Here is a 9,045-nt window from a genome sequence, read left to right on the forward strand (position 1 = left end):
TGGTTAGGACTCCACGCATAGGACCCCGCATGCCATGCCTCTCGGCCAAAACAACAACAATAACAACAACAAACAAATCTATGCTAAACCGATAGGGAAAATAATTTTTAAAAAAACCAAACAAACACAGAAGAAAATCTTTGGGATCTAGGGCTGGGTGAAGAGCTCTTAGACATGACACCAAAAGCACAATCCATTAAAGAAAGAAAAGAAACAATAAATTGGACTTCATCAAAATTTTTAAATTTTGCTCTGTGAAAGATGCTGTTAAGAGGAAAAAACAGAGAACTGGGGAACTGCAGGCCTTAGAAGGTTTACAGAGCAGGTGCAAACAAGGTAGAAAGACAGCTAGACAGGCAAGAGGTTGGGCTCTGAGAGTTGAATACTGGGGTTTAAGAAAGCACAGTTCAGTCAGTTGCCAGTGATGTCAAGGTTCATTGCTTAGGTAAAATGGAGGTGATTGTGGAAGAGATCAGGTAAGCATGATATAAGATAGGATGTTGAGACGTCATCAAAATAACAAACGTATATTTCAAAAGACACCATCAAGAAAGTGAAAAGACAGGACTTCCCTAGCGGTCCAGTGGTTAAGAGTCCACACTTCCAATGCAAGGGGCGCGGGTTCGATCCCTGGCTGGGGAACTAAGATTCCACATGCTGTGTGGTGTAGCCAAAAAAAAAAAAAAAGTTAAAAGACAACTTATAGAATGGAGGAAAATATCTGTATTTTCTTCTAAGAATTTGTATCTAGAACACATAAAGAACTCTCAAAACTCAACAGTAAAAGGGCAAACAATCCAATTACAAAATGGGCAAAAGACATGAACAGACATTTCAGCAAAAACGATATCCACATGGCAAATAAGCACATGAAAATATGTTTAACATCATCAATCATTAGGGAAATGCAAATTAAATCTACGATGAAATATCACTACACAAGTATTAGGTAGCTAAAATAAAAAATAGTGACCATACCAAATGCTGTGAGGATGCAAAGAAACTGCGTCTCCCAGACACTGGGGGTGGGAGAGGAAATAATACAGCCCCTCTGGAAAATAGCTTAGCAGTTTCTTAAAAACCTAACCATACACATACCATATAACCCAGCAATTACAGTACTGAGCATTCATCCCAGGGCAACGAAAACATATGTTCACACAAAAATGTACATGAATGATCACAGAAGCTTGTGCTAAAAAGGAGACAAGAGACTTCCCTAGCGGTCCACTGGTTAAGACTCCACACTTCCACTGCAGCGGGTGTGGGTTCAATCGCTGGTCAGGGAAGTGAGACCCCGCATGCTGCGCAGTGTGGCCAAAAATAAAAAACAAAAAAATAAAAATTTAAAAGGAGACAAAATGCCCCAAATGCAGTCACTCGTGTTAGGCCCCAGGGCAGCAAACCAAGACTTAATACCTAACCCAACTGCAGCTCCAAGCTTCCCCGGGAATGTGACCTTTAACCAGACAACCTGGAATGTCCTAGTAGGCACTAGGAGGTAATCCGTGGGTACACCCCTTCCCTTCCCCTTAGGAGGGCATCCTCGCCTAAAACAAGGTACTCTTTGCTAATTCTTTCCTTTTTTCTGCTTCCTCTCTGGCTTTAAAAACCTCTCCTTAGGACTTCCCTGGTGGTCCAATGGTTAAGACTCCGCACTTCCACTGCAGGGGGCACGGGTCTGATCCCTGGTCGGGGAACTAAGGTCCCCCATGCCGCGCGAAGAGTGGCCAAAAAAATAAAAACCTTTCCTTTTCTGCAGCTCTACAGAGCTCCTTTCTATTGCTAGGTGGGATGCTGCCTGATTCACAAATTGTTGAATAAAGCCATTACTCAGTTGAATTTTTTTTGCTTAAGCCTTGTATAGCCAAAAATTGGAAGCATCCCAAAAGTCCATCTGTAGGTGAATGATTAAACCAACTGTGGGACACATATACCACAGAATGCTACTCAGCAACAAAAAGGAATGAACTATGAATATATATTCAACAATTTGGATTAATTTTAGACGAAAGCTAATGTCAAAAAGTTACACACCGTATGATTCCATTTATGTAACATTCTCAAAATGACAAAATTATCCAGGTGCAGAACGGATTAATGATTGCCTGGGCTTGGGGGGAAGGGGTGGGAGAAGCTTGTGACCAACCATAAAGCGGTATCAAGAGGGTATACTCGTGGTGACGAAAACAGCTCTGTATCTTTTTTTTTTTTAAAGGAAGAAAGTTTTATTATTTATTTATTTATTTATTTATGGCTGTGTTGGGTCTTCGTTTCTGTGCGAGGGCTTTCTCTAGTTGCGGCAAGTGGGGGCCACTCTTCATCGCGGTGCGCGGGCCTCTCATTATCGCGGCCTCTCTTGTTGCGGAGCATAGGCTCCAGACGCGCAGGCTCAGTAATTGTGGCTCATGGGCCCAGTTGCTCCGTGGCATGTGGGATCTTCCCAGACCAGGGCTCGAACCCGTGTCCCCTGCATTGGCAGGCAGATTCTCAACCACTGCGCCACCAGGGAAGCCCACAGCTCTGTATCTTGACCGTGGTGGGGGTGACATGAATCTACTACCCATGTGATAAAACTGCACACAACTATGCACACACACAAAAGCGCACGTAAAACTGCTGAAGTCTGAATAAAGGTCTGTGCGTTGCACCGGTGTTAATTTCTTGGTTTTGATATTGTACTACAGTTGTGTAAGATGTTACCACTGAGGGAAAATGGGTGAAGGGTACATTGAGACTTCTCTGCTACTTTTGCAACTTCCTGTGAATCTGTAATTATTTTAAAGTAAAAAATAAATCGTTAAGGAAATGCAAATCGAAGTCACAAGGAGATATCATCTTACACCCGTGAGGACAGCCACCATTTTTCTTTTGTTTTTTAAGTAACAAATGTTGTTGAGGAAGTGGAACAATCGTGGCTGTGCCTTTTTGGGGGGGCATGTGGTGCAACCGCTGTGGAAAACAGTATGGAGGCTCCTTGAAAACTTAAAAATTTTGTCACATTAAGATCCAGCAATCCCACTTCCGAGTGTCTGTCCACAAGAACTGAAAGCAGGGTCTTAAAAAGAGATATCTGTACACACGTGTACATCGCAGCAGTTCATTATTCATAACAGCCAAGAGGTGAAAGCAATCCAATATATCCATAGACAGATGAATGGATAGACAAAATGTGTTCTATACACGCAATGGAATACTAGTCAGCCTTAAAAAAGAAGGAAATTTTGTCACATGCACGGATGAACCTTGAAGACATTATGTTAAGTGAAATCAGCCAGTCCAAAAATGACTAATACTGGGACTTCCCTGGTGGCGCAGTGGTTAAGAATCCGCCTGCCAGTGCAGGGGACACGGGCTCGAGCCCTGGTCTGGGAAGATCCCACATGCCGCGGAGCAGCTGGGCCCGTGAGCCACAACTACTGAGCCTGCGCTCTAGAGCCCATGAGCCACAACTACTGAGCCCATGTGCCACAACTACTGAAGCCCGTGTGCCTAGAGCCCGTGCTCCGCAACAAGAGAAGCCACTGCAATGAGAAGCCCGCGCACCGCAACGAAGAGTAGCCCTCGCTCGCCGCAACCAGAGAAAGCAACAAAGACCCAACGCAGCCAAAAATAATAAACTAAATAAATTTATATATTAAAAAAAAAAGCTGAAGCAAAATAGCAAAATGTTAAGATTTAATAAAGTTGGGTGGTGGTTATATGGTGTTTATTATATTACCTACAACTTTCATATATGTATGTAATATTTCACAGTAAAAACATTTTTGAGTACCTATATTTAAATGGACAGATTTTTGTAATTTTGAGGCCCAGTGTAAAGACAATTTAGAATTTTGCTCTGCGTTCATTTGGGCATTCAATATCAAAGTTTCTAACTCGGTGGTAAGAAATTAGGAATTAGTCTCATAATTCTGTCGAGATAAATTGCCAAACAAGGAAATGACAAACCACAGACTAACTCCATATTTTAAATATCAGCCGGTAATGTCAAGAAAACAATTGTGAATTTATAACTGGAAACATAGTTTTCTCACAGATTTTTATTAAAAGACATTTAGCTAAGTAAAACATCACTTTGAATCTCAGAATCAAATCCTCTTCGTTTTTTTCAAAGGAACTGCCTAGGCAAAAACTATTTGCCTATGGATGTTAAATAAGTACTGTCTTTCTGTTTTGTATTTTAAGTGTCTAAGGCTGTCACAGTTGTTTGTTTGGGGCTTTTTTCCCCAGTTGAACAAAAGGGAAACTGCACTTCACTGAACAAACATTTATTGAGCACAATACCAAGTATTGTGCTAGATTTCCAAATTCCTGATTTGGGGGATTTTGCCTGTCTAGTCTTTAATTTGTTTACCAATTACCTTTTACAATTTATCACCAGAAATGATGCTATTATTAAAAGTTTTATTTATAAACGTACCATAAAAAATTCATCTTGCTTTTATTATTCAAAGAAGGCACAGGCCTCCTTTCTGAAACCAGTTTGCTGTGTTGAAGTTACCAAATGCCCTTCGGTAAAACATTAAACCAGGAAGGTGTGTAACTAACTTATTTCTGGCAACTGCTAAAATTCCCAGCCAAGTCATCATATCAAACTATGAGATCTCCATTCTAGATCATTCTTACAATTCACATGTATGACTCAGGAGGAACTGCGATTTGGTGAAACAAGTTCAGACTACTCACTGTCAGGTTAATGAAAATGAAAATTTATACTTTGCGCAATAAACATTTTATCAACTACCTCCCAATCCAAATGATCTTAAAGAAACTTTATTTCCATCTCCTATTATTCCTGTAAGTAGATCTTACCAAGTTTTAATAAATTCAGAGCTGTCTAGGCGTTAACGCATAAACCTGTCACATTGCAGCTCCACCGACATAGTCTTAATGTTAAGCTTAGAGATGTCATTTAATGACTAACGACCTTTTCTAAGTGATAGCTAGCCAGTTGGTACTCATGTGCACATCTTTACACCACCTCTTAACTTAGGGAGGCTGCTATTACGTGACAAACAGCCGCTCGCATGTTTGTTTGCGCCTCCACCTGCATAACTTAGACGCGGGACTGCGGGGCTCCGGATCCAAACACGCCTGCCTTACGTTCCCTGGGTTATCTCCCTGCGGACGAGCGGCCATACCCCCGGTGCGCGGAAACCAGTCCGAGCTGGTTAGGCCCACCTTTACGGTCGCGTGCACAACCAACACATTGATGGGACAATAAAAATACTAGTTATTTCTCGCACATGGATTCTCTGTCTCTCCAAGTGGGTTTTCGGCTCCCTAATCCACATTCCCTCTCTTTCCCCACCAGAGTCTGGACAAACTGCAAGGAGGGAAAGGGATGTGCAGGCCTGGTCGGTGCCAGATCTAAGCACGGCCGCCGGGTCACCTGGAGGGTGATGGGGCGGGGCCCCCCCCGCGTTGGGGGAGGGGGAGAGCGGGGCCTCCGTGATGCGGAAGAGGGAGGGAGCCTTCGCAGTGTGCGTTGGGGTGGGGATCCTGGGGGGGGGGTGTCCTCCGCGATGGGGGGATGGGGAGTGGGGGAGGCCTCGCCGTGGGAGAAGCTGGGGGGAGGGGTGTTCCGCGATGAGAGAGCTCAGGAGGAACCTCCGCGGTATGGGGTGGGAGCGGGGAGCTCGGCGGTGGAGGAGGGGTCCTCCTCGGTTGGGGGAGAAACCGGGGCTCAGCAGAGTCCACCGACAGAGTCTAGATTTCGTCTCCTCAGAGCACGACCAAAGCACCCTAACTGTAAAGCGTGACTAAAGCTCCGCAACGCTGATCCAGAAAAGAACAAAAATAAAAACAGGCCAGTGTGAGGGGGGCTTATGCTTCAGAGCAGACACCGGGAAAAACTACTGCGGGCCCCGCCGCCCAGCGCCTGGGCACCTCCAGACCGGGACCGGCCGGTCTTCTCAGGAAAGTCGCCGCGGAGCCCGCTGTGTCCCAACCAAAGCCCTGAAAACACAACATTTAATGGGTCGGGGCCTTGGAGGAAGGAGCGAAGGTCCCCTCCTCCACCCCCGGCCGGAAGTACGCTTCTCTCCCGAAGGCGCCCCACTGCCGCGCACGCGCACTCAGTTACTAAGCAACGTCGGCTTCGAACCACTCCAGCCAGAGCCCAGCAACAGCCGAGCCGCCGCGTTCTCCACCAATCAGCGCCGGCCTCGCCTCATACGCCTCACCAATCAGCGCCGGCGCCGCAAGGAAGTTTCCAGAGCTTTCGAGGAAGGCCCCCTTAACTCGAATTCATCCGCCCGATAATTTTCCTACCTTTTCCTAAAGGAGGAGAAGGATCACCTGGAAGAGAGGTGAGCTGATTTGTTAGGATCCTTTGCTCGGCTCTAAGCAATTTAGGGCTCAGTCGAAGGGCCTAACTGCGTCGCGGGAGGTGGGGCCGAGCGAACTACTTTCAGCGGCGCACGGACACGGCGCCTACGTAAGTGTGATAAGTAACGCAACAGACGTTGCATAAATTTCGGCCCCGCCGAGCCGGAGCGTTCAGAGGCGAGTTGCATTGTTGGGTCTTGCTGTGTAGCGGTGGAGGTGACTCGGCGTAGTTGAATTCGCAGCATCTTCGGATTCGCTCACAGGTACTGGCCCACGGCCTACGAGCGCCGGGAGAACTGGAGAGGGGGGGCGTCCGTGAGGGCGAGCGGGCGGGGGCTCGGAGGCTGCGGGGAGGGGTGGGGGAGGGGAGGCGAGGTGAGGTGACGCGGCGCCGGCCTTTCCGGAAGAGCGGGCCTTGTTTACGGGTCGGGAGCGGGGAGGTTGGCGCGCGAGCCCGCAGAGGCCAACGGATAATTAACCGATGGAGATTCCATCGTGTCTGTTTGTCGGGGTGGGGGGGAAGGTGGAAGAGAGGTAGTCGGCTGGGGCTTCTGGAAACGTTTTAATTTGAATCCCGGAGAAGGTGTCTCACCGTATCTCCGTCTAACCGGGATTTTTATTTTAATGCCGCCATGATACTAGGCTTGGGGGAAATTGGGGCGGGGTCATCTTAACGAAATATCTGCAGCAGTTAAGGGAGAAAGAGCTGGATGTTAATCTCAGAAAGTACTTTCGATTCTCCATCCCGTTTAGGTTGCCATCTTGACTAAGGAATTTTGTGTTCAGTGACTTAATGGTTAGTCTAGTAATTGGGGGAGGTTTGTGAGAGTCATGAACGCAGTTAAGGCACTTGGGAACAATAAACTGTTCGTTGTAAAGAATTGATTAGCCATGAAAACAGTAAAAAATCCTGAGGTGAAACACTAACATTTTACTTTGTAGGTCAAAATGCAGATCTTCGTGAAGACCTTGACCGGCAAGACCATCACCCTGGAGGTGGAGCCCAGTGACACCATCGAGAATGTGAAGGCCAAGATCCAGGATAAGGAAGGCATCCCCCCTGACCAGCAGAGGCTCATCTTTGCGGGCAAACAGCTGGAAGATGGCCGCACTCTTTCTGATTACAACATCCAGAAGGAGTCGACCCTGCACCTGGTCCTCCGTCTGAGGGGTGGTATGCAGATCTTCGTGAAGACCCTGACCGGCAAGACCATCACCCTGGAGGTGGAGCCCAGTGACACCATCGAGAACGTGAAGGCCAAGATCCAGGATAAGGAAGGCATCCCCCCTGACCAGCAGAGGCTCATCTTTGCGGGCAAACAGCTGGAAGATGGCCGCACTCTTTCTGATTACAACATCCAGAAGGAGTCGACCCTGCACCTGGTTCTCCGTCTGAGGGGTGGTATGCAGATCTTCGTGAAGACCCTGACCGGCAAGACCATCACCCTGGAGGTGGAGCCCAGTGACACCATCGAGAACGTGAAGGCCAAGATCCAGGATAAGGAAGGCATCCCCCCTGACCAGCAGAGGCTCATCTTTGCGGGCAAACAGCTGGAAGATGGCCGCACTCTTTCTGATTACAACATCCAGAAAGAGTCGACCCTGCACCTGGTCCTCCGTCTGAGGGGTGGTATGCAGATCTTCGTGAAGACCCTGACCGGCAAGACCATCACCCTGGAGGTGGAGCCCAGTGACACCATCGAGAACGTGAAGGCCAAGATCCAGGATAAGGAAGGCATCCCCCCTGACCAGCAGAGGCTCATCTTTGCGGGCAAACAGCTGGAAGATGGCCGCACTCTTTCTGATTACAACATCCAGAAAGAGTCGACCCTGCACCTGGTCCTCCGTCTGAGGGGTGGCTGTTAATTATTCAGTCTTGCATTCATAATGCCCAATGATGGCATCACTCTGCATTCTAGCTATTTGCCCCAGTTTAAGATAGTTTCAGTAATAGCTAAATTTGTTCAAAATGTTAATAAAGGTTTTGTTGCATGGTAGCATATTTGGTGTCTCTTGTCCTGAAATTATGTAGTGATGGTGGGGACTCCTAACTGGTTAAAGTGGTGTTCAAAGGAGGGATTTAACTTGAGGTTGTCATGTGACCAAAATTAAGTCACTTGACTTTGATAAATATTGGGTGTGCCAAGGTGTAGGGACTTTGTCCTTTGTTCAAGATCATTTACAAGTTAGGATTCTGGTGTCATTAAAACCATTTCAAAGTGTAAGAATTTAAAACTATTGAATATGGAGGCATACTGAGAGAAAGCAAACTTGCCTGTGTGCCTCCACCTCATGGTGGTCCAGGCTGCTCAACTGTGCTTTCAATCTCGTGATTATTTGTTGACTATCTCTTGTGCTTTTTTTCCTCTCTAGTGCATTACACTTAAGTGTTCAGCCTTAGATAATGATATAGAACCCTAATTCTACTTTATGTGAACTGAGCCAAGAACCCAGTGGAGCCCGAGTCAACAAAGGTGGAGAGACAACTTGCGTGAAAGAATTCCTGAGTTAAAAGGGTATACTAACCTAAGGCAGCTTGCTGACTTGGGTGTGTTAGGCAGCAAATTAAGGTGGTTCCTAACATAACTGGTTGCTAATGACAGCTTTGCCTCACTGTAAGGGTAAGATTGCTCCAGTAAAGTAGATTCTCTAATTCAGGTCGTGGTAAGAATCTTGTCTAAGCCCCCTACACAAGCAGTTTTTGTGCTGCCA

General features: G+C 46.7%; 1 protein-coding gene across 1 annotated transcript; it reads left to right on the forward strand.

Annotated features, from left to right (window-relative positions):
- Positions 1–6,452: 6,452 nt before the first annotated feature.
- UBB (ubiquitin B) lies at positions 6,453–8,330 on the forward strand. Its single transcript, XM_007174115.3, has 2 exons — positions 6,453–6,596; positions 7,276–8,330. Exon 2 carries the CDS (start codon positions 7,282–7,284, stop codon positions 8,197–8,199), a length of 918 nt encoding a protein of 305 aa, XP_007174177.1. The 5' UTR covers positions 6,453–6,596; positions 7,276–7,281; the 3' UTR covers positions 8,200–8,330.
- The last annotated feature ends 715 nt before the right edge of the window (positions 8,331–9,045 follow it).

This window comes from Balaenoptera acutorostrata, chromosome 20, assembly GCF_949987535.1.
Source record: "Balaenoptera acutorostrata chromosome 20, mBalAcu1.1, whole genome shotgun sequence".
NCBI classification, from domain to species: domain Eukaryota; kingdom Metazoa; phylum Chordata; class Mammalia; order Artiodactyla; family Balaenopteridae; genus Balaenoptera; species Balaenoptera acutorostrata.